Source organism: Athene noctua, chromosome 20, assembly GCF_965140245.1.
Source record: "Athene noctua chromosome 20, bAthNoc1.hap1.1, whole genome shotgun sequence".
Lineage (NCBI taxonomy): Eukaryota > Metazoa > Chordata > Aves > Strigiformes > Strigidae > Athene > Athene noctua.
The window spans coordinates 5913259-5939231 of NC_134056.1; the positions used below are offsets into that span (position 1 = coordinate 5913259).

The following is a 25973-nucleotide window of genomic DNA, read 5'->3' on the forward strand; positions in this document are numbered from 1 at the left end:
CAGGGGCTGAGCCCGGGCTGGGGGGCCGGTGGGCTGGCTGCCCCCCGCCCCGCCACGGGGTCCCTCGCTAGTCCCCGTGTCACCTTCATAGAGAGAGACCCCTCCTGCGCCTGCACCCACCCCCGGGGGCCCACGCAGCACCCCGGCCCCATCACTTGGGGCACTTTGTCATGAGCCGACGGGGCTGCAGCTGGCCTGGGGCAGCCCCCAGCGTCCCCCCTCCCCGTGCCACCAAGAGCACGGGCGGGTGGGTGGTGCGGAGGACGCGCTGGCACCTCCTCAGGGGTAAAAAGGAGGGGAGCGGCTGTCCCCAAGGTGCCACATCCACGGGCCGGAGCTGGCCGGAGCCTTGTCCCCCTCCAGACTCTGTCCCTGCTCTCCTCTGCAGGGGCCAGGAGCAGCGGGGAGGGTTTGGGGTGCCCCTGAGCGGTGCCGGCCCCTTAGGGGGTGCCCAGCAGCTCCAGGCAGGGAGGGGTTGGGTGCGGTGAAGCCGTGACCCTCCCGGCGAGCGCTCTGGCACAGTGCTGCAGCCCCTCCGAACCAGGCGGGCTGATTGCACTGCTCGGAAAAGGAGCTTTAGGGCATTATTTGCCTCCATTTCACTCTGCGGGAGGCCGCGGAGCTGAGCAGAGATGTTGAGTGCTCTCCGCTCCACTCTCGCTTGCTTTCTTGCCTTTTTTTTTTTTCTCTTGCCTTTTTTTTGAGTAGTATATCCAGGATAATTTTGGCGAGGGGGTCACCAGTGCACAAAAGCAAACAGGAGGAAAAAAAAAAATCACCTTCCTGGCTGCATCCAACTGCTTTGCGGGGCTCAGGCAACCTCGAAATGAAACATGACTGAGGCAAACTGCGGCGGTAAGTCCTTGGCCGCCTCCACGGTGCTGCGGCTTGGCGAGCCGGGCCGGTGGCACGGGGCGGCTGGATGCCAGTGCCCGCTGAGGCAGCCCCAGCACTGAGGGTAAAAGAGCCTCACGATGGCTTTTTTGCCCACGAGCCAATATGTTGGCTGGGGGTGAATGAGGCACTGGGGGTGTTCAACCTCCTGGAAGTGGCTGGGTGCTCCCAGGGGTCCTGGCGAGGCCGAGGTCAGGCTGTGGGACCAGGAACAGCCCCTGCTCGCTTGCCCTCGTGTCTGTGGTCTCTGCACCCAGGCTGGGTGCCAAAGGTGCTCCCCACTGTTAGAGGCTCCTCCCTGACAGCACGGGCTGGGATGGAGCGAGGCGGGATTTGGCCTGCAGAAGTAGGAAAATCTCTGCACCTTTTTGTCCCCTCTGTGAGTGACCTGGGGATGGGACAATCACATCCCACCACCATCTCTCCCACATCCCATCACCCCCTCTCCTGCAGCAGCAGCTCCAGCTGTTGGACTGGGACCCACGCTACCAACTGCCCTGAGACACCAGCCTGGAGAGGGCCAGTGCCCAGGCCAGGGCGAGCTACCCAGGGGGAGAGGGTGTGGGGGGGTGTTTGAGCCCCGTTGCTCCCTCCTGCCCCTCTCTGCTCCCCACAAGGGCTGGGCTGGGGCCTTGCTGGCTGTGCTGCTCCAGCAGTTGCCATACCCAGGGGCTGGCTGCGGTGGGGATGGCAGGAGCCGTCCTGGGGAGATGGCAGCCAAGGCTGGGCAGGGCCGGGATCCAAGTGTCCAGCCACAGCCTCCCCAGACCGCAGCCAGGCAAGGTCCCCTGGCCCTGGGGGGCCCAGGCACGCTGGAGGAGGCCGAGGCGGAGGGCAGGGGTGGGTGCCGGGAGCGGGGCTGCCCCACAGCCAGGTGACCCCAGCCATGGGGCTGAGGAGGCAGGCGGGAGAGAGGAGCCCTCCCATGGCTCCTGCCCTTTGCCGGCCCTATTCTCTCCAAAACAAACAGAGCGGCGGCCCCTGCCTCCCCGTGTAATGACTCCACGGTGGCGGAGTTTAATATTCCCCGGTGAATGGCCCAAACACGGAGCCCCGCCGGTCGGTGCGGCTCACCGGGGCACGGCCGCCGCTGAGTGACGGCTCACACAAAGGGAAGGGACCGTCTAATCCCCCGGGACTGCGGCACCTGCACCCCAGCCCAGCCAGGATTAAAGGGGAGTGAGCCGGCCTCTGCAAAGATCAGAGGCTTCTTTATAGCGGCCTTGAAATAGGATTTCCTCGAGTGATAAGGGGCACGGTGGGAAGATAATCTGAGGGTGCTGTTGGTACCTGCCCCTATGTCAACCCCAGAGATGCTTTTTTGGGTCACCTGCCTTGAACATGGTGCCCCAGACCTGAAAGGAGGGGGCAGGGGGGACCTGGGCACCCTCTGCCCCATCTCCCTCATCCCAGGGGTGGCTGGTCCCTCCCGCCACCCCCCTTCACCCCCAGGACCTGCCAAGGCGCTGCCAAGACAAGGATGGGGGCTCAGTGCCCACTCGCTCGCTGCTCTCAGCTCCGGGGGCTGCTGTCTCTTCTCGCCAAAAGACCAGGGAGCTGTAGCTATTTCAACTCATCTTCATATCACAGAACTCTAGTTTCTGCTGATTTCCAGCATGAAACATTGTGGAAAACTCCTTTTGTGTCTTTTCCAGCCCTAAGAGGGTAGAGAAACACCCTGTCTGAGATGGATGCCCTGCACCACTGCTACTCACAGCAAATCCAGGGGTAAAAACCTCCAAACCAGCCAAATGAAGGCTAAATCCTTACACAGAATAAAAATCCTGTGCTGCTTGACAGGATACACCCACACCTTTATCCGTATAGGAACAATCTGTCACCATAAGATCCCAATTCCTCACCCTGTGCCGCAACCCTACAAGCACCAACAGCCCCAAAAATCCCCCAGGAGTGAGATGAACCAAGGGGGTTTGCAGGAGAAGCAGCAGCGCAGGTGGGATCTCATGAATATCCACATCATGTCAAAAAGCTTCACATTAAAATACCACGAGCAATCCCTCCGGCCATGCCGCTCGTCACCCACCCAGCTTACTGTAAATACACTGTTGCTCTAATGCAATTAAATATTTAATACTTGGGGAAGAAAAAAAAGTCCCACGCCTGCTTGTCTCTTTCAATAATCATTTTGGTTTAACTTGCAATGTCTGTGATGTAGTTTGTTCTCAAATCATGCAAAATTCAAGAAAGTATTTTAGACTATCTTAAAGTCTCCCTTCTGCTCCCAAAAGAGCCTTTGCCTGGCCAGACACACCGAATATAGAGCACAGGAGAGCATCAGAGGCATCGCGAACCCAACGAGGTGCTTTAGTGACCTGCTTTCTCAGGCCGCTGCTCAGAAGTGGTTTGCAGAAGGGCCGCAGTAAATTTGTACTTAGAAATAAGAGTCTGTGCCCGAAGAGCGGGGCAGGTGCTGCACAGCCCCGGCGGTTCCGTGGGACACGGGGCCGAGACACCTGTGTCCTCCTGTGACAGACGCGCTGCTAAATATAACTGTGATGGATTCATGGAGTGGGGTGAAGACATCGTGTGTCTGTGCCAAAGCCTTGGGAAAGGAATCAGGCTTGAAGAAAAGAACGTTATTTGTAGGAGGTAGGAAAGAGCAGGAGACAAGAAGCTGGGGCAAGCGACCTCCCTCTGGGGCACTCACCTGGGACGGCTTTTAACCCCGTGCTCCGGGGCAGAGCGCTCCCCAAACCGAAGCTCTCCTGGCAGTTGTTCCTCTCTGACCCCCAGGATTAGCACCTGGGCACAGCCCCACGCCAGGCGCCGGCCCCCTGCGAGGAGGAAAAGGCTGCCCGGTCCCCACCACTGTCCGCAGAGCTCAAAGCCCTCAACACGGCCCACGTGCTGGCTCCGACACGGTGCCCTGGGGACCTGCCCCGCACCTCGAGGTGTCCAACGCTCCTGCCCCAGGGGCAAACAAACCCTCCCTGCTGAGAAAAGTAATGCTTAAACCAGTGCTTAATCCACTTTATTCCAGGATTAAACTTGCCCAGAGCTGAGCAGGAGACTTGGTTCTTCTTTTAGAGGCCACAGACTTGGCTTGAAGGCACCACAGCAGCTTCTGGACTGCACAACCCACCTGAGGCAGGAGACACGAGGTGCCCAGGGGAGGGTCTGACCACCACGCCCCTGCCCAGCACCCCCTGGCAGCCAGAGACTGGGGTGGCAGCAGGGCTGGAGCGGGGTTTGGAGGAACCCAGAGCTCACCAGCTCCTCGTGAGGTGCCGAGGCAGCTCTTCGCCTCCTGTCCTGCCCCTCTCCAGCCCAGCATGGACTCACAACAGCAAGAAGTTTAATGGCTGCAGCCCCTCCGCCCCGAGCAGGCAGCAATAATGGAAAACAAATTGCTGAACTTGGTAACGTTTCAAGCACTTTAGCCTTCCAGGACACCAGACTGCTGATGAAAACCCAGCTTTGCAGGCACCATCTTAATGACAGGCCAAATTTCAAAGGCTTGCAAACTATTTCTTTTGCTGCCCCACCCCCTCAATAAAAGGTTGCATCAGAAAGAGATATTTCCATAATTTATAGTATGGGTATTTCACTGGGGAGACTCACTAATCTGTACTTACAGATACATTTAAGAAAATGCATCCTCCCACAATCCTGTGCCATTTACGACTATTGGCACAATCTGTAATACTCAGTCTTCAATTAAGGGACACCTTAGGGTTCATTATCACACAATTGCTCCCTGTGAACCATGCCAAATGCTGTTTTGGCACAGAGCTTGGAAGATGAATTAGAAGGAAGTCTTCTCGGTAATGCCCGCTCCCAATTCCCATCAGCAGCCTTTATGCCCTCCTCTAGGCCTTTTTTCCCCCCTCTTCCCTCTTTCCAAGTGGCTTTTACTATCCCATCTTTCAATGTCTCTCTTGATTCTCTGGAGGTATATTTAGAGACGCTACATCTCCTTTTCTTCCGGCTCTCAACAAGCCTCCCGCTCCCAGCTTTGCAGATGGGATCTTCTTCCCTCCCTCCCTCCCTCCCTCCCTCCCCCTGGCCGTAACTCCCCTCCAGCTGGCTGGGGAGCAGTGGACGGTGCTATTTTAGGCTGGAGGAGCACAAAACTCACATTTTACAAGAAATGGATCGCCAGAGGAGCTAGTTATCACCAAACTGGGCCTGGACACAACCGCAAGTTACTGCTCCTTAAGGTATCTAAGGGGTGAGAAGGGCAGGAGGCACGTCCCCCCCAGCACCCCTGTGCCGCCCCGGGCCAGCGCTGCTCCAGCGACCCCGGCTGTGGGGAGGGCGAGTCCTGGACTGATGCAGCCACAAAGAAAGTTGTGGAAGAGCAACAAGTTCAGGGTATTAAAAGCAGGGGCTGCCGCCTCCTCGACAAGCAATAAAACGTCTGCGCAGCTGTAGAGCTGTGCCCCTCCACTGATAGAAAACTTCCTTCCATTAAAACACATCTTTCTGGCCCAAACAGTGACCGTTACAGCACCTTACTGCGGAAAGCCTCCGTGTCACGGTGCCAGGAGACGCTCTGACATGACATGAAGAGTTTCGCTAGAATTAAGGCTCAAGCTGACTTCACTGACCATCCCAAACTCCTCGGGCGACAGCGCGAGCACGACGGCGAGAGCAGCCGGGGTCTGCGGGGGAGAGGGAGCGAACTCAGCAAACCAGACGGGAAATACTTCACCCACAAGACACCTTGTGGAAATTTTATTATATAGAGTGTAAAATGCAACTGTCAGTCAAATAAAAAGAACACTTTTTTTTTTTTTAAACACCATGCTCAACATTATCCAATTGCGTTTCTTTATAGTTAGACATTTCAAGCATAAGGAAAAATAAGGAAAGAACCCAAGAACAGTAACTTCAGTACATTTCAAAACGGAATGTCCCGCAGGGCAATTAAAAATGCAAGAAAAAATAGCTTCAGTTCCGTTTTTCCTTTAAAAATACACTGTTATCTGTACAAGAAACACTACAGTAAACATTGGAAATCATATTATCCCTTTTATTAAATCAAAATTATTTAGCGCATACTGTGGTTAATACTAGATTCATTTATTTCTCTAGGTAATTTGACAAATATTAGATAAGAAAATATTTAAAAGAAATGAAAAAGCAAAAAACACCTTGGAATTAAAAAATAGTTACTACCTTTTATATGGTTTTATGTTCCACAGTGTTTGTTAAAGGTACTAATAGCAGATTCATTTTAATATTAAAAATAACAGTATTTATATTTCTGAGAGCATAGAGGAAAGTTTTTTCTTTTTTTTGTTTTGGTTTTTTTTTTTTAAACAAGCTTGGAGGTCTTAGATACATAAATGCAACTAGCAATGGAGACATGAAAAAATGTATTGCTAAAAAAATTAACACATTTTTATATTACCCCTTTAGACTCTAGAAATTATACAAACCCTACAAAATGCCCCCCCGCCCATAACTCGCCTGACAGCAAAACAGTAACTGTCTCAATACAGAATTCACATAATTAATTACAATACATATCATAGTTCAGTTTTTAAAAAATGCAATAAAATCAAAGACAGCCAAGATACAAGAAATTAGAAGTAAAACATTTAATGAATTTACATATTTAAGAATATTTAAATACTGTTTAAAAATTTTTTTTCTTTTTAGGATTTGTTACATACCACCTAAGACTTCCAAGCCACTCTTTCTGTTGCAACAGAAAAGATCAAAAATTAAAAGGAAAAAACACACAAAAAAACCACATGTTGAAATGTCACAGCTCTGGGGTGCATTTTGGTGCCTGCAAATTCTCTGGCTTCTCTCCAAAAAGAATCCCGGAGGTTGGTTTTTTTTTTTTTTTTTTTACAAATTTGGAAACAAAATTACCAGCATGTCCATAAGTTTAGTACATTACTAATTGTTCCTGATTCTTAGAAAAGTTCAGTATAGATTATCCTACAACTAGTGTTTCACAAACAAACAGAAAAGTCTTCATCAAAATGTTGCAAATCTAGAAACCTCTGTTACAAAAAGGTTTTCTTCCACAATGATTCCAAGAAAAAAAAAAAAAAAAAAATTGCCACGAGGACCTTGTTCTACTGCTCCTAGAGAGAGAGGGGGGGGAAAAGGAAAAGTTACTCAGCGGCAGCAAATTCTTGAAGCTGCTGAACCCTCCTCCCCCGACAGAGCCAGGTCTCCCATCCCCGTCGCAGCCGCGCAGATATAGACCTCGAAGGGCGCCTCAAGCCGCTGTCGAAGCGATCTCTGCCCTAACGCCCGCTGTCCCCGCGCTCTCCTGCCAGGAGTTTGTGCCTCTTATCGAACAAGATCTCTCTTCTCTGGAGGGCCAGACTTTGAGAGGGGAATGAAGAGAACTGCCTTTTATCATCGCTTCCAGGTCACACTTGGCCAGCGCCCGCGGCAAGCGCCGGTTCCTGCGCCCGCCTCGCCCCGCTCGACCTCGGCGCTGCCGCAGAGGCTGCAGCTGCCCGGGGACGGTGCTGGCTCCCCGCACTGCTGCGCCCAGAGCTGCCTCTGCTCCGAGGAGCTGCAGGGAAAACACCGTTCAGTGGGGAGCAGCTCTGATCGCTCGGAGGTGTACGCGTGCTGCGCTCGGACCTTTTGCCAAATACCACGACATTCGCTCTGCAAACCCGGCGCTCGGGAAAGCCCTGTGGGTACGACCACGCAACCCTCCGATGGTCCGAGCGACAGGTGAGGTGAGATTTTACTTGGCAGCTGGTTAATCTAAGTTATATTTCAACAGTTTTCCGCTCCCCTTCAGGACAGGGCGCTCCTTCCCCAGCTCTTCCCTAGCACAAAGCTTGCGAGAAAACAGGCAAAGCCTGCACATACGGTCCCAGCTCACACAACATGTCAGTGCTGTGCTGCTTCGCCAGCCTGGTCCCACCATTCCCTTCACTTTAATTCCCCAAAACCACAAAACAGCCTGAGTGTTATCAGGAAAGACCCCCCTGAAGAAACAAATAATCCCCCAGTCCTCTCCCAAAAAAACCCTTACCCCGTACAGGGAAATAAGACTCTGATGCTGAGACAACACTTCTGCGATCACTTCCCCCGCCACAAAACTGTCTCTGCTTCACCATGTGAACCCAAAGCAGAGTCTCCACACACCAGGGCAAGGCCAGTGTACCCAATTCCCCTCGGGAAAGAGCAGCAGGGTTCAGGGAACATGAATACAGACCTGGCTGTGGGCCTGAGCCTGCCCTAGTGTCTGCCCGTAGTAGGCAGCCTGCTGTCTGTAATACTCTGCCCAAGCCATCGTGTAGTCCGGCTGGGAACTTGCCTGAGAAGCAGCACTGGCAGCGTGACCTGGAGGAAAAGAAGGGAAAAAAGGGAGAGATGAGCAATTCAGTGAGACCGAGCCTAGGCTTAGGATCTCCTTTCGTAAAGCTTAAAGAAGAGCCAGCCCCCTTCCAACAGCTGCAGACATCCGAGAGCAACACTGGCTATCTGCTGTTTGGACACGACAGGACAGGCTTTGAGCTGGCTTGCAAGTGACAAGCCGACAGCAGCCACAAAGCACCAAGAGACCGTTCCCGCTGCCGCAGGGACAGGCTGACAGCCTGCACCCTTCCTCCTTGGCCCGAAGGCTCCAGCAGCACAGCGCCAAAAGCAAATCCAGAAGTCGGCATCACGTGCTGCTTAAGGGAGCAGAGAAAGCCAGGCCCATGTTTTCCCACGTGTGCAGAGCTCTCCTGCCCTCTCAACAACCCAGCTTCAGCTCTCTGGTTTCTGTTAGCATCAGCTCTTGGTGTGCTCCACATTTCCCCCAGGCAGGCCAACCGCAAACGTGGGCACGAGGTGCACCGTGGTTCAACGGGAGCAGCTCTCCCGCGGCACGACAGCGGACGGCACAACCGAGAGCCTGCAGCGGGAGAGCTACGCGCACCACCACCAAGAGGAGAGGGGGTCTGCAGAGGACTGGAAGCTGATAACGGCAGGGGATGGAGACGCAAGTCATCGGATTAGAGTTAACTCTGTCTGTAACAAGAGTTGATTCATCTCCAATAACCCTGTTTCACTCACTCTGTTTTTTGAAATACTCCTCCCATGCTTTGCTGTAATCGGGATGGCTGTTCTGCTGCTGGCTCTGTTGGCCTGTGCAAAGATGACAACAAGGGGCACGTCAGTATGGAACAGGTGACAGTTTCCAGCCAGTGACATCTACCTTTCCACTAGGCAGGCCCTGGATATACCTCAGTTGCCCAGACTTCACACTTCTGCTTCCACCTTTCTACAGCGTTGGGCATCTTCAGTTTGGGGAAAGCCGAGGAAAAGCTCCAGTTCCTGATTTCACCTTACCTAGGCTCTGTTAAAGGGCATTAAGCCAAGTCTCCCCCCTGCTGGGACCCGCTCAAGCCAAAGCACAGCGGCTGGGAACTCCTCAGTTTGCACATCGACCCCCCCAGGCTGTCAGTCCACTCACATCCAGCACAGGGATGGAGGGTTGAAATGCCCAACAGAACTGAGACCTGTCACCTCGACCTCCAGCCACGGAGCTGCTGAGGAAACAGCCGTGTTTTAAGTCATCTCACTTGGCTTTCAGTGGTTTACATCCTTCACCCCAACTCTCATCAGTGGATGACATCTGAGGGAGCCCCAGTGGGCAGTGCCTATCCACATACCGTGCCCACACACGAGCCTCCAGCGCATCCACCCCAGCAGACAGCTCCAGGGCAGCCAAACTGCTACTGGCTGCAGCCCTCAGGACCGCAGGGAGCTGGGAGTCCCGCACGAAGCACAGGCAGCTCCACCTGCCCCCAGCACCGCCCCGAGAGGCACCCATGACACCCTCCTAACAGCCACGACTGGCTCTGTGGCGCAGCCTCCGGACTGCGCTGAGAAGCCAACGCCTGCACGGAGAGACCTCGCAGAGCCCAAAACCTTGGTCTTCGCCTAGCACAGACTCCTCCTCTTTGAAGCACTAAGACACCTTCAATCCAGCACGTCTAAGGGCTATTGCAGGGGAGGGTCCAGCCAGCGGGGTGCAGAGGCAGGATGCCCACGTTTCCCTTAAGAGTTAGAGCAAAGAGCCCTCAGCGAGACACACAGCAAACAAAAAAAAGCCCTGAACAGAAAACACAGCAATTAGAAAACTGCAGAGAGAGGCAGGCACAGCGAGGGACGGCAGGGAAGGACAGGAGACACACGTGGAGGAGAGCTCTCCCCAGCCCATCCAACCGCCTGTGCTCCGCACACAGCCCGGCCCCGCGACGCCGGCCGAAGGGGGGCTTTGAAGTGGGGGGAAGGGGGAAAATAATACACTGCGAGTGTGAAGTGGGTGGAGGGAACAGGGCAGCAGTGTCCTGTCCAGGGGCATAAAAGCGGGTTAAAAGACTTGACCAACGCTACAAGTCAGGACCTTTTCTGGCAGAGGTCAAGGCTGCCTCAACTGTCCACCTGCTAATGCCAACAAAGGACCTCCTTCAATGCCTTTTCTTCTAGGAGAATTACAGTCCACAGCAGGCTGAAAGGACACGCAGCTAAATGCATTTCACAGCAAAATGTTTCCCCAGCCAGTTAATTTATTTAAGATGGGGGGAAGTAATTAAAATCTAAATACATGTGTAGGGGGTGGGGGTCTGCCCCTCCTCCCACAAGGAGGGCACTCTCGAGCCTGTCCCTAGGAAGGCTGCTCGGAGGAAGACTCAGCTCTTTGATAGGGCCAGCAGGGCTGTGAAAAAACAGGCTGCAGCACTCGGGGAAGGGCCCCTTCACAAGACTGTTTTCAAATGAAAACTTAAAGTGCAAAAGCAGGTATTTACCTAGTTTCTTATAAAAATCCTCCCACGCCTTGGTGAACTCCACCTGGCCTGACTGGGTACCACTGTGATCTGCGGCAGAAGAAAGCGGTGGAGGCTGCTTAAAGCACAGCATTATCTTGTCTGTCCTCTCTCCTTACCAAGACTGCCTTCAGTATGCCTGGCTACAAACAGGAACATGGAGGATCCTAAGTAGACATGGAACTAGAGAGCCAACATTTTCCATCACGTTCAACAGCAGAAATAAAACATCTGCCCCCAAAACACAGCATTGTGATCCTAAACCCATAGAGGGGAAGGGTGATGGCAGGGCAGGATGCTTCGCTGGTCGTGGGAGCCACCAGAAGCCTGACACACTCATGGCAAAACAGCCACCACTGGGGTACAAGCTGCACTGTCAGTAACTGGGGGATTCAAAGGGTCTGTGCTTCTTGTACAAGGCTCCAAAGCCACAAGGTGTGAGATTGAGACGTGTCTACATGTTGCAGGAAGGAAGATTCTTTTATCTTTCTTAGTGGCTGATGGGCAGGATAAGAGGACTTTTCAGGGAGGTGAGAATGAAGACAAGTTACTAAGGTGAATTTCTAAAGGCATCTCACAAGGCAAATAGCAACGTGCATTTCACAGGCATTTATTCAAAGGCTTTATGGGAATCTAAAAATTACATCTGTTGTAGAGCTTTCCCTGCTGCACTGACTGCTCTGCTTGCCTAAGCTCAGGGAAGTCCAGTGCTCTTGGGGGTGCACAGGAAAGGATTGGAAATTTTTCCTGTAAAAAAAAGCTAATGAGAAAATACTCTTCTTCAGTATCCTACTATTCCACTCCTGTACAAAAAAAAAAAGTCCTTTCAAGCCCACCACTGCATTTTGCTGTCCTGAAAACAGAACTACTGACTACAAGTCCCTAGAGCTCAAAGGAAAAGTTATGATTTTTAGACTGTAACTGCTAAGGAGCAAGACTCTTCCAGCAGCCTTTTTTTTTTTTTTTTTTTTAAGTTTAACACACTCTTCCTATGCAGCGTTCCTATGTCCTACTGTAGCATACATTTTAGAAGCACACTAACAATGCAGCACTGAGGATTTCCAAATTTCATAAATGCACAATTTTATAAACATTAAAATGTCATTAGTGTTACAAGGAATCACAAGTATAATTGCAGGCACTGCTCCTCCAATGGTTCCTCTACCTCAGACACCTCAAAGAAATGGAATTTATATTGAAGTTAATAATCTATTTCATTGCTAAATCAGCCTTAGCACTGAAAAGCACTTGTCATTAAACCCAAACACACTTACTTTTTGGTGCTTAGCTTTAGTCTTCACAAGACCAGGCCATTAAAAACATTCTTATTTCCTAAACAACTGTGATTGAGAAGTGTCTGTTGGACATTACTGCCCATTGCATGACATGGGCTTTGAGGTTACCAAGCAGACTATGAATCTGCTGTTTAAGGCAAACAGTTACTCTGGCTGTTGAACACACAGGATGATGCAGTTATCCACATCACAATCAGCATTTATTACTGCTAATATCCTGAAAAGGGGGACTCCCCATTCCAACCTGCTGAATTTTGACTAAAGAGGCTTTTAGGAAGAAATGACACTTCAAAACTTGAGGAGTATCAGCCAGCCTGACTCAGTGCTGGTGGCTTAAAGTGGAAAGCCCAGCAGTAGCAGTGATCTGGGTCCAGTTTTTGAACTCATGACTAAAGATATGTATACATTGGTTGGTTTTTTTTTTTTAATTATTTATTTGAAAACAGCATTTAGCACTGTGGAGGCTGAGTAATTCTCATCGACTCCCAGAAGGATACAAGGGGATGCTACTACAGCCAGTGTGGGTGAACAAGAATAGGAGCCCTGTCTATGTGTTCTTCCATTTTCTACATCTCCTTTCCCAGTCCTTCCATCAGACTGGGAGTTGAACAGTGAGAACTACTCATATGGAACATTTAAAAAAGAAAATAAGCAAGAACTGATAAGGTGAAGAACAAAGAAATGGGAGGGCTCTCCATGAGACACGATGTGCCTGTCAGGGGGAAGTGGGGTTGGCAAGTGCTTGCCTGGAGAATCCGGGTAGAAGAGAGCCTAAGGCAGAAATGTTTTTGTTAGAGAGGAACAGCAACACCCAGGTTTCTACACAAAGAGAGCAGAAACAGGCAGTAAGCAGTTAAGCACACAAAAGGCATTACAGTTTTCAGTGGGCTTCAGCTTATCCTGAGCTCAGACACCACAGCATGCCTCCACACACCTCTTCTGCTCAGGAAATTCTTTTGCTGTTTTCACACAAGTGGTCTCACGGCTGAACCTGCATCTTGCAGGCAGGAAGCAGCAACTGCAAAGGGAACACCAACCCTTCTCCAACCCAGGTCCTAGACACTTACTTGGGACTTGTTGCCCAGGCTGCTGCCACGTCTGGTAGGTACTGCCCCAACCCTGCGTCATGAACGCCTGAGGACCACTGCAGAGGACAAAAAGGCACGTTGAGGTAGACAATAAAATACTGAACAAGCCGTATACAGGAGGCTGCCTACAGAAGCCGAATTGTTACTTATGGTCAATGACTGCAGAGCAAGCAGGTGAACACGGGAACAAAAGGGAACTGTGTAGGTGTGAGTGCTAACTGCACTGACACCGGTCTGTTTCTGCAGCCAAGATGAAAACACATGGTGCTGCACAGCACTCCTTGTGCAGTGGGCAGTTCAGGCTTCTTTCCATGCTCTCATTGCCCTAGAGACAGGAATTCTGGAGATGCCAATACCCACCTTGTTTATAATTTAATAGGTAAAAGTCTTTCCTGTGGAGAAGCTTAAAGGGTTCATCTCACTTGCTTCTGAATGCTCAATCTTCCAAAGGCTCTGCTTACACACCACCCCTTCATGGACCTCCACCCTCTTCTCCATTGCTTTTATAGCTCCCAGCCATTCCCCACAGCCCATCCATGAGGAGACGGAGAAACTCACTTTTGATGAGGTGTAGCGGGTGCTTGGCTGAACGGACTTTGACCAAATCCTCCAGGTCCACCCATGCTGGTACCCTGTCACAGAAGACACAAATATTTAATGCCAGCTCTAAGCGCAGCATGGAGGCAGCTAGCATGAGCAGTAAGAAAGGGGAAGACAACAGGCTGGGCCACATTCCACTAAACCCCAACACCTGAAAGAAGTGACTGATTCTCCAAGGATGAAGTTCTCAGGACTGTCAGCACAGTCCAGGAGCCCAGCTTCAAAAGCAACTCCGGCCAGCCCACAAAGGGGCTAATGGGACTATGGCACAGATGGAAGTTTTCCTCTGAATAGTCTGGATCCCAAGGTTGGTATCAAGCCTTCTCCTCTCAGGCAATTTGGCACAAAGGTTGCTTTTCAGCTTTACTATGCCTCGTTTCACTGTTCTCCAAACTTCCTTTTACCCAAGTCACCCCCTTCAGTAGTACTCCAGCCTGACATTATTAAGCATACCACAGCACTGCATTAAGCAGAAGATAAAAGTCATCCTGGATTTACTGAAGCAAGGAGTTGAGTGTTACTTTCAGTATGATGATGCCAGGATTGTGTCATTCTCACATAGTGACACTGTTGTCTTTCCTTCAAAAATCTCATTTGACAGCCTTCTCATACCTTATTATTGCTGTCCTTCCCTCTCATACAGCTGCACACTAGCCTTGATTATGTCAGCAAACAGTCAGATCCTTCTGGGACCACATCAAAAATTACTCCAATAGATGCTGGAGGGCCATCAAAGTTCAAAGCAGCTGCTAACAAGCAAATGGTTTTGAAGCTAAATAACACAGGTGTGCATATTCTGTGCCATCCTGTAAGTCCAGGCCTACATGTACCTAAAACATCACACCTGAAAGAGACAGACCAAGATGAACAGAGATGGAACTTACACCAACTTTCTCATCTATGAGATGTCTAGCGAGTTCAATTTGCTGGGGAACTCCTCTGATTGTGAATATTCGTACTCCAGGGTCTGTGTTTGGAGGTGGGTTTCTCTGGAGCTCCACATGGGCTCCCGACTGCTGATTTATGCTCTTGATGTTCTCACCACCTGAAGAAAAGAAAACCAAGACACAAGGAGGGATACTCAGCATCTCTTTACATAAAAACACACCAAAGTCTGGTTCTAGTAATGGAATATAGTTTTAACTACCTCCTGCATGCCTCAAGGGAGGTGGGCAGAGGATGGCAACAGCATAAGGAATCACAGTACCTGAGCTCGTGTCGCTCCTTTACACCACCTCATCAGCATGACCTGAAACTGAGCTACTGCAACAGTTTCTGGGGTCATGGATGGTGCTGTTTTAAGAATACACAGTCCCCCTGTGTGTGCATTGCTCGGCTCCTAACAAAATGCAGCATGGCTGAGATACACTTTAACAAAGCAGATGCTGCTTTGTCAAAGTGTACTGACTGAATTCCAGTGGTTTTGCAGAGCTGTTCACAATTCTTCAGAAAAAAAGTCACCTGTGACAAAAACGTGATTTTTCTTGAGGCTTTCTTTTCATTGCTAGACATTTCATTCCACTAAGGCAAAAAGCCACCAGCCACATACCTTGTAGCTTAAAAACAAAGCTTAAGCTTTCTCACAATCATGTGCTGTTCAATAGCTCATTCCCTCAGAGAAGTCTCCGCTTACCACGCGCTTCCCATTCCCACCACGGCGTACGCATCCCTCACACAGCCCCAGCAGTGCAGGATTCCAGGCAGCCTTCCACTATTTCAGAGTTAGTTGTGCACGCAGTGAACATGTCTGGCTCGCTGGCCATCTGGATACAGTAGAGCACAGCAGTGCTTCGAGCAGGATGCGAGCAGGATGCAGCAGGGCCAGCCAAAGTAGATCTGATTTCCTGAAGACCTGCTAGGTCCCGGTCTCTTAATGAAATTTGCTTAACAAAAGCCTCAGCCAATGTTACAATGGTTCAATTCTTCCTTTGGAAGCTCACACAACTTACAGACCAGCTCCACTCAACTGGAGAAATTAAAGGATGTGGGGAAGGAAGGGGTTTTACAACTTTTAAATCACAAACCAAAAATCACCAGCCAAAAGGACATACAGCAAGCAGGAAAGAGCAAAGGAAACGAACCAGAGATTTTTGTTCGGTTTTAATTAAAAAGACTGTCCAAAAATAATCTCCTCAATTTTGCTCACATTTCCATCTCTATACATCCAGCACAACTTCAAAACAAACTGTGGATGTTGCAGACACTTGTTCATTTCATTGTAATGGACTCGTGACCTTTTTAACATTTTAAAGCCTTCTTGGGGAAGGGAGGAGGAAAAGTTGCCAAAGGGCAATTAACTCTTTCTAAATGAATTTTTGAAGATGCATTTAACAAAAGATAATCGTGTCACATCCCTGGGCAGACAACAGCGATTGTACTGTGCAGCCAAAAGCCAAGCCACTTGTTTTCAGTCAAGCATGGGAAAGCAGTAAGATGAAGTTTCAAAACCAAGGTGTTTTTGTTTTTTTTTTTAATGTAATGCTTTTGTCTGATGCAGACTTGTTTGAGGCTCTGGTTTTTACATACTAAGGTGAGATCTGAATGAACAGCCACTTCATCCGCTTAACGAAAACATAGGACCCTATCACTCTGGATCATGAAGGAGTGGGAGAACTTCTTCACTGTGTGACAGAGGCATAACCACAGCTTGCTACTTGCACAGCAGACTAGGTTTCTCTTTCCAAAAGGGCGTTAAAATTTAAACCAGTCTCATCAAACTAAAAGTGAGGAGAATACAGATTTCAAATCATTTCCCCACTTAGCATTCAGCAGTAAGGTGGTAGTTGTTGGGGCTGTTTCCACATCAGCTCCCTCCTAGACTATACTGCAGGATCAAACTAGTTGGCACTCCTGGTTTGATCAGAGCCGCAAGTTCCCACCTCCTGTACCAGGACTTGGTGGCCTTCTCCTCCCTGTCCTCCAGTCTGGCACTCAAAGTGCTCCTTCCCACCTAAGCTACCCCAATTCAGGCTCCAGAGCGTGCAAAGGGAGTGACGCAGTCACCACGACGCTGCCTGGTGCCGGAAGGAGTTCATTTTCCCCCATAATGAGGTGACCCACTCGGCACATGGTGGCTGTCTAGAGACGCATTCAGCAGCCCGCTCCATTCTTCTACCTGATGGGGGGCAGAAGTGATCCAAGAGTGGCCCCCCAGCTGGACGTGAAATCGTAAAGCAATTAATCAAACCTGTTAAAAGGCAGAGCTGACAAGAGCCAGGCCGGCCACGTTATCTGTCAATATTGCTGTATTTATCATGGAAATCCAGCGGGGGCCCAGAGAGGCTGTGGTTTGTTTCCAAGCACCACCAAACAGAGAAAGCGCTTGACATGTGTATGGCACTCGTCTCCACCCTTCCTCGAGTCTTTCAGAAAAGAAAAGCTGCACCTACCCACCCTCTAGAGGAAAAAGCTACGCACAGGATTTGCAGGGAGCCGCAGACTTCTTCTCAGCTCATACAGGCTCATGGTCCCAAGCTGAGAAATGATGGCCACAAGAAAAGAGCCCTAGATCTTCTATCATACATGCTGCAGAAACTGACCTGAGAAATTTCCTCATCTCCCTCTTTTCCCCTCTTTTCCCCCCTTTGCGTGGTGACATGGAGGTGGAAGAACAGCAGCAGTCACCTGGGCACATCACATACACTACACCCAGGGGGCCGGGATACCCTCCTGCTTGGGTGCAAACCTCAGAGACCAAACTGCACATGCCTGCAGGATTCGGCCAGCTTTTACAGAGGAGGCTAACAGCCAAGTTCTGTACCACAGTGAGGGGAAAAGAAAAAAAAAAAAGGCAAAAAAAAGCTGGAAAATGATCAGAAACTGAAAGAGAGGAGAGAAAAGGTTTTACAGTTGGTCACTTAAGAAAAGCCCACTCACATCCCCTCTCTCCTACACCTCCCCACAGGCAGTGGGAGAGGAAATAAGAATCAGGTGTCTCACATCAACATACAGAGAATACAGAGCATCCACCCCGGGCCAGGCCCTGACAGGCAGTGCTACAGCCATCACTCACTTGACAAAAATGAAGGCTGCAATAGACTAAGAGCATAGGCACTGTAAGAACACCGATTACAAGGTAGTATTACAAAGCTACAAGCACTCAAATCACCATACAACTAGTAATTAGTCACTCCAGAAAGCTTCTGATCTGGCTGGGTAAGAATCCCTATTTTGCTGTTGTGGAAACAAAAGTAAAAAGCTACCCTTCACCCCCACAGCGAGCCTGTGCCTGGCCTTGCACTTGAATGCTAGGACATCCAACTCCACTACCTGCATTTATCTTTTCAGCACACAGTGCTCTCTGTAGTCACAAATGCTCCACTTCAGTGCACTGCTGAACAACAAGTGACCTTTTCTGATCCTTTATTAAGGATGACTAATGGATACAGCAATAAAGTTTCATTATAATTTGATTTTTCCATACATATAACTCTCACCCGTGGGCTTAAAATGTGCTTTGCTTGATCTTTTGCCCAACTGGACTGTTCAGTGAGATCAAGCATAGTAACTGCAATTTCTGCATAATGAGGACAGGTGTTTTTTCACATTTAAAGAAGTTTTCAGGTTTGTGAACAGGTTTATGGCAAAGAACACCATCTGAAAATGACCACAGATACCCTGCTGACATGCTTGTGTCCTGTATCTGTGTCCCTTGTTGTCCAATAAGGCAGGAGTTGAGGGTGCTACAGGGGCCAGACACATGGAAGGGAACAAACGAGATGCAGCAGGGTTGTGCAGCAGGGGAAAGAGGCCACAACACGTTTCATCACAAGCTCACTCTGGCCCAGCAGGAAACTAAATGCCACTGAAACATGGCACAATGCCCTCAAGTCTCTGCCTCCTCTACTGCTGCGGCTAATCTGTCCCTACTCTATTCACCTCACCTCTGCTGAGGCTAAAAGCCAACTGCGATTACTTAAATACCAGTTAAGGCATATGTCATTCTTTCTGAACCAAGCAGATAGAAAAGTTAAATACAACTCCTTTGATACATCAGTGTATTAACTCAGAAGCATCACAACAATTCAGAGCAAGAGCGCTCTTCTGCTCTTGGCTGTAACCCAAGTCCTGCCATTACCCGACCCACAGCTCATGCTCTATTACACACTGAGACTGCTGCTGATGCTCTGGTTTCATAACTGTCTTGGGATTGTACTGGTTCTCGACAGGAAGGCCAGATGACTCCTTGTCCATCTCCCTAGCACAAGAGATTCAACAGTTAAGGCAGCCAAGGGGCCTGCATGGCAGTGAACATGCTTGTCTGAGCAAGACAAGGTGTGCCAGCCTGCTCTGTGACAGGCTCAGATACAGACAAACCCCGCTGCTTCACTTTATTCATCACACACTTCAGGTACGTGGCTGTGTGCAGCTACTGTCATTACCACATTCAGAGACCTTCCATTTTATCACATGGCACTCACAGAAATCCAGCATGACGAAATGACTGTTCTGCTTGTCCCTGATAAACTGTCCTTTAAATGAATTCTCTATAAAAAGAATCCACAAATGAACCTGCCTTTTCTCAGGCAGCTGCTTGTTATAACAAGCTTACTTGACAGCTCTGCATGAAGAGCCTCTCTTACAGATTGTGAACAAGGGCCTGGAGAGTACAATTATGAGTGAGAGCACCACAAAGAAAACAACCACAAGTGCTTATAGCTTATTCCTATGCTGCATTCACCAGCCACTAAATACCTGCAATTACAGAAAACTCCAAAGCCTCACTGTCAGGCAACAAGAACGCAACCAACCTGAGAGAGAAAGATTGCAAGCTCGAGTATTTAGTGTCACTGGACCTACCTTTGCCTATAACAAGACCACACTTATCGGCTGGCACAGTGTAGGTTATCTCCTGCATGCCCCCAGGTGTTCCAACACTCCAGTCCCCACGGCCACGACCTCTTCCTCGGGCAACAGCCAAGCTTCCAAAGCCATCTCGTTCCTTGGAAGGCAAAAAATTTGCATCAGTGGTTTTTTGCTGGCCTCAATGCACATTAAAACCAAAATAAAGCAAGGTAAGTTAAACTGCATTATAATCAATGGCACTGAGTTAAGATATTCTTGGACCTCAGTTTCACATTCAAGATTTGGAAGCACTTTAAAGAAATGCCAAGTAATGTAGGTTACAGTTGCCTTCCTGACTCAGGAAGATATTTATATATTTTAAATGCATGCCTTTATATCTGCTGAAATAAACCTATAAATAAGTATCAACTACTAAAGGACTTTTAGTTTATGATGGGAGCTTTCCCTCAGAGCAACCAATAGATCTTGGTACTGACACACACAGAAGTTGCTTCCAAACCCTTTCAAGTGTCATTCTTTAAAGAACTGCTGGAATTACTCAGCTGAAATGCACATTTTCTAAAACTTCCAAAGGAAGCTTTTAAGTTCAAAGACACTTAAAGGACATACCTATTTTGGGTAACTGATTTCTCCAAAAGACCACAGGCAGCCAGAGGCTATCATGACAAACCTCAAAATTTAAGTGGATTATTAAAAAAAAGGAATCAAGTATTCAAACCACATTGCAGGGCAAGAAGAGATATCAAGACCTATCCCTTGATGGACAAATCATGCTCAGCTTTTCAGTCTGGAATGACCTAACATCTTTACTTCTCATAATACAAAGGGAATATACAACCCCCTTGGTGAGTGCACCCATTTTTGTTATTCTCGCCCTTGGCAAAAGCAGTTATGTTGGTTTCTTTCTCAGAGCACAGTGACCACATACGTGAGCACTTGCTGCCTTCCCTGGCCACTGGACCAGAAGACCAGAGTCTGGAGGAAGCACCACGGAGCACTGTTAAAGCTCTGCTGTCCACGTGTTACTCAGCCTCCCGTCACTGCCTCACCCTGCTGCTGGACTCCATTCCATCAGGCCGCTGTTTCCAAATAACGTAAGAACAACTAAACACGGGGTAAACATGAAGCTACAATGAGGCCTCATAAGAGTGCCTCAGAATGGGGGACTTCCCATAGTTCAGTTAGCCCGTATTACTTTAAAAAACACAAATAAACAAACCCACAAACCCAACAGCTCTGTCCTGGGCAGCAGCACGCGTGGCCCACCAGAGGGAAAATTTAACACTGCTGTTCTTCAGATGGTGGCATCTATCCACAGAGCCACATGCATGCAGACTACATTCCCATATAAGCACCTTCCTCCCAAGAGCCTCCAGAACCCACCTGTGCTGTGAGAATGAGCTCGCTGATGATGTGTGCTGCGTGTTGACACCTATCGGGAAGGCCCATGACCTGTGCGACTCTTTCAGAACTAATCCCATCATCTGTGAAGAGAGGTGGCAAAGCCTAAATTAAAAGGAGAAAATATCCACCCACCAACAAAAAGCTTCCTTCTAGCACCACCACTGCTAACGGCATTTTCACATACCATAACTACCCCAAAGAGCTACCTCTTCCCTCCGCCTTCAGCCCTTCTTCCATGGACTGAAAGAAACCAAATCCCAACCCACACTGCAGAGGGAACAGCATTTAAAAGGCACCACTTTCCAATGTCAAAAAGCCATGAAAGAGACTGATATAATTTTAAGAGGACAAAGGCAGCTTTGATAGGTGATCAGACAGCCAAGGACCCAGAGAAAGTTACTTAGAATTAATCAACTCCTGATCCCCAAAGGCTTTAATGTCCTGAAGGAGAATTCTTTAACAGGAAATAAAAGGGGTTTTGTTATTGTCATTTTGTTTATCCATTTAATTACCACTCAAGACATGACTGTTGTGACATCTAATGTTTGCAAATGAGCTGTATATAATCTTATTCTCTGAAAAACAGAAAGTGCAAAGGAAGCAGCACATCATATTTAAAACGTTTTCAGAAAGAGACACAATCCACCTCTAAGTTAGGAAGGCCTAGCCGCTGTAACCTCAGATCAGATTCACCTTAGCAATCCCAAGCTGGAACACTGTTCAGAAAGTAATGGCTCTCCATCCTCACACAAACCTGGTTTAAATTGAATCCTAACTCCAGCATCATTCTGAATCTTTTTGATCATTTCTCCATTTCTTCCTATCACAATTCCAACAGCAAACCTGGGCACAGAAACCTGATGGGAAAGGCAAAGCAGTATGAAAGCTCAGAGAACTAGACTGAATTATTCTTGATTTTACAAGGAGATGCTCTTAACTATGAGGACAGGTCACGTTAAGCAGCTCCAGGCTACAGAACCACATCCCTTAAGAAAAACAAACATGTGGCCACAAATTCCTTCCCCGCTAAATGAACTCTGCACTACAAGAATGCAGCTTAAAAAGACAATTAGAAAAGCGCCATCTGGGAGTCCATGAGAACTCCTCTTCTTTGCAGCCAGAGTCACTCTTCTGGCAACAAAACACAATACATTTAGAAATATGCTTACAGGTTACATGTGCAATTTGATGACTTCCACCCACTACCCATCCCACAGGGAGGTTAGCAGAGTACTCGTGAAGAAAACATACCTCTATGCTGCCTCCTCCCATTCTAGAACTGAAATCATTGCGTACGCCTCGGAAGTCTGCCTGATCTTTCTCTCGGATGATCTCCAGTACCATTTCCCTCGCTTGCTACATGGGGAAAGAAGTTACAGTTAGCTTAAAATTATTCTGCTTGCCATCTTGGTGTTAGGGCCTCAATAGTGGCTAACGAACAGGCTTCAGACAAAGCGATCTCCATCTGCTTAAGGGAAACAGCATTCTGATTTAGAGTTCCTTTTACCACAGCAATGGAGATCTGTTCTTGATGGCATCTTCCACGTCTGACAAAACCTGCCAAGTGTGCAAGGTGGCAGCTTCTTGTGTGGAATTGCTTCCTTCAGTCTTTCAAAAAAAGGCCCTTTACCTTTCAAAGTATCTTTGATGGGTTTTTTGTTTTTGAATTAAAGGAAGTAAAGGCCCTTTCCTACTGTACAGAATTGAAACCAATATAGTAAGGCAGAAACTGTAGTAGCTTAGCAGAGATCACATCCATTAAGAGCTAGAGAGAAGGCACCAAGGAGGCAGGTGGGCAGTAGTGAGCTTATTGACACTTAGAAAAATTAAGCCCGTGTCTGCAGTAATCCAGCAAGACATTTTCTGAGACAAATGAATATTATTCCTAGCTACTTGCAGCCCTCAAGGCCATTCACAAGCTTTCATGTAGCCCAGCTAGTAAAAGTGTACCTTGGAAATAAATCAACAGTAGTCACCATTTAAAAAAAAAAAAGCCTACAAGTTGAAACCAAAGCCTTTGTTTCTATATATTACCAGTCAAGCTTTTGACATTTTGGTTCTATTTCCAAGTTTGAGGGACACTGGTGGATCTGACTCCTTCCACATTTTTACATATTTTCCATCCCCCTGTGGTACTTTTTACAGAAGGAAACAACTCAAGACATTTAAGAGATGCCAAGAGAAAAATAAGGAAAATGGAGATTTCAGAGTTAAGAAACACTCTTGCAGCATCCAGAGAATCCCACTGAACCCAAGGATTCATCAAGCTTAAGTGCTTTCTAAGCATGCTCAACTCTTCTAAACGCCTCAAAGATCTTCCAGCCTATGCAGTCTCCACGATTGCTTGGCACAATTTATGGCATGGAAAACGTGACAACAGCAAATCTCGCAGGGCAGAAGCTGCCACCTGGAAAGCAGCAGTACTTAAAAGTATGATTTGGTTAAAAGTAGCAAGACTGCCATTGAACTACTTTTTGCTCATCTGTGCCTCCACAATAAGACTTTTGAAAAAATTAAATCTAAAAGCCCACTTGCAATAAGATGTTTGAAAAATACAACCCAAACGTACCATCCCTGAGCAACATCAACTGTTGCAGCAATTTATGATTAGGGAGATCCTATGAAACAGAACTATTTTTATTAGAGACAGGAATGCTAAGCTAGATTTAAAGTACTTAGCAAGGTATGAAAAGCACTTGCTGAGAAGTGGAACATGCCACAGTTAAACTTTAATTCTTTAATTCAAGCGCTTCCATCACGCTGCAACCTTCCAGTCTCCAGCTGATCATGGGTTTCTGCTTTGAACCGCAGGTATGAACATATCCTTAGAACCCTGACACAAGGAGACTGAGGTACCAACACTAAGCAAACCCCTTGGTTTCAGGAGTTGTCATGGGATTATTTTTTTTAATTACCTGCGTCAATTGGCTGTCTGAGATAGTGAACCTTCCCAAAAAACTCTCTCAAAGGTGCGATTAAGTTAGTCATTTGCTCAAGTAACGTAATTTTTTTGCTACATGGACTGCAAAGCATTTCAAAGTGACTTTCTCCAAACCCTCCTCAGCTCTTCTCCTACCCATGTCTAATATCTATGGGGAGTGAGAGCTCCTAGGTTACCCTGTGAACAAGCCAGCACTTGCTAGTCTTGTGTTTTAACCTGCCCTACTCAAACCTCATCAACCTTACAGAACAAACAAAACCGGCAAGGATTGTTACAGTTGGATTCAGCTTCATTAGATGCTCACAAAGACGCTAAAGTTTAAATTTCTCCTCAGTTCTCTGGGGCAACTGCTTACTTTTATTACATACCTGTACTTTATATGCATCTCCAGTAATACGGAGAGGTTTATCAGCTCCGGTAGGCAACGGACCATCTTGGATCATAATCATTTTCACACCTGTTCGCTCCTGAAGAAAAAGCACAGAGCACTTTGCTAAGCACAGTCCCTAAAACAAGGGACTATATTTTGGTTACTAAACATTAGGAAGGTCAAATCAGCAGCTTCACAGAACGCTACTTTAGCTCTTCACAGGTAATTATAGCACAAGCTCAGTAACAGTCCTAGAGGGTAAAGAACTGCCAGCAAGTGTGCTACTCCTGAAGTTCTCAAATAGCTGAATCCTTTGCAGAGAGAAACCCTCTACCTCAACAACTGATTTCCAAAAATCTGTAACTGTCTGCATATAATAGTTATTAAGTGACCAGTCTTAAAACTACTGGATGAGAGAGGCCTAATCAGGGCACTCAAAAACACCTAAATTTTTGACCCAGGTGCTTTTGTGAAACCCCCTGGTCTTTAAAAAACTTGTACCAGATGGAGGAATAAAGAATGTCTAGGAATGTAGTTTTATACACAACACTTATTTAGAAAGGGGTGGGATGAGGGAAAAAAAAAAAGACGACACACGTCAGCTTTATCACAGATCAGCAACAAAAGAGAAGCACAGCACTCTACAACAGCATGGCTGGCATTAAAAAGTACTGCAGCAGCAGACTAGGCAGGGCTTTTTCTTGGCTGCAAGGATCCCCTCCTAATCAGCACGCACCAAATGTTATCATCTAAAGCACACTAGTTTCTTTCACAGTTCTGGCAAAACTCCACTACATGCGTAGCTGGGGACAAACCGATTTTGTTTGCAAAACAAGATTGGATTTGAGTCCAGCTCTCCGAAGGCAGAAGAGTAGTCCCTGCTGTAGAAGGTTAGAGCATTTAAGGCTCTCCATTTCAGCACGCTCTTGTTGATCTAGAGAAGCTGCAGTAGGGAAGAGAGCCCTAAAGTAAATGCATCTTGCGCACCTGCAACTGTTTTATTGTTTCACCTCCTTTGCCGATGACTAGACCCACTTTGGATGCCGGGATCAAAATCTCCTGAATCGTACTGTTGCCATCAACATCGTTGTGAAAACCAGGTCCGTTCCGACAGCGATCTACAATCTGCCCCAGTAGCCGTTTTGCTTGTCTTTGGAAAAGAATCGAGGGAAACAACCATTAGACAACATTGTTCCATGTGACCAAGAGACCAGGAACCATCAGAATGGGAAGCGATTGGGGAGAGGAGAAGTAGTGAAAAGATGGAGGAAACCATAGTTAGCACAATGTTTGCTTTTTTTTAAAAAAAGAAAAACACCTCTGATGTATTTTTTCCCCCTATCATGTTTACTTATAAGCAGTTTGATTTTTGAAAGGGGAAGAAAGAAGGAAGAGCAGAAGCATGCTCTGACCTCTTTGGAAGTTAAGGATAATAGTTGAGCTATAGCATTTGGGGTGCTTAATTTGAATGAAGATGCTCTAGGTTCTACACTTTTCTACACTTTTTAAAACATACATACAATATTTGGTAAAACTCAAGCTCTGTTCTTCTTGGTCAAGACAAAAACCACACACTGCTCTGATATTGCCACAGCACACTGGTTAACCACTCTCTGATCAGTCACAGGCAAGTGCCTTGCTTGGCTCTGCCTGCTCTTGCCAGCAGCACCAGAACACTGCTCTAACACAGCCTCTGCCCCAAGCAGCAGGTGCTGAAGCTACACCATGAAGCAAGGCAAGGATACTGCAGCCAAGGATACTTCACAACCAGTGAAAGACTGGGTTTTTCTAATCCTCATGAGAAGAGAC

At 48.0% G+C, this 25973-nt stretch overlaps 1 protein-coding gene across 2 annotated transcripts in view; it reads right to left on the reverse strand.

Annotated features, from left to right (window-relative positions):
- Positions 1-5561: 5561 nt before the first annotated feature.
- Positions 5562-25973, reverse strand: part of FUBP3 (far upstream element binding protein 3) — a 40651-nt gene continuing 20239 nt past the window's right edge. Inside the window, exons 8-19 of one of the 2 annotated variants that reach the window (XM_074923478.1) lie at positions 25152-25314; positions 24163-24261; positions 22105-22209; positions 21608-21710; positions 20833-20933; positions 19444-19585; positions 14529-14689; positions 13603-13676; positions 13024-13100; positions 8905-8976; positions 8060-8187; positions 5562-6959 (exon numbers count right to left, since the gene is read on the reverse strand). In XM_074923478.1, the coding sequence (XP_074779579.1) occupies positions 6951-6959; positions 8060-8187; positions 8905-8976; positions 13024-13100; positions 13603-13676; positions 14529-14689; positions 19444-19585; positions 20833-20933; positions 21608-21710; positions 22105-22209; positions 24163-24261; positions 25152-25314 (1234 nt within the window). In that variant the 3' untranslated portion in view covers positions 5562-6950. The remainder of the gene's footprint in view (positions 6960-8059; positions 8188-8904; positions 8977-13023; positions 13101-13602; positions 13677-14528; positions 14690-19443; positions 19586-20832; positions 20934-21607; positions 21711-22104; positions 22210-24162; positions 24262-25151; positions 25315-25973) is intronic. The other variant, XM_074923479.1, reaches the window with a different exon arrangement.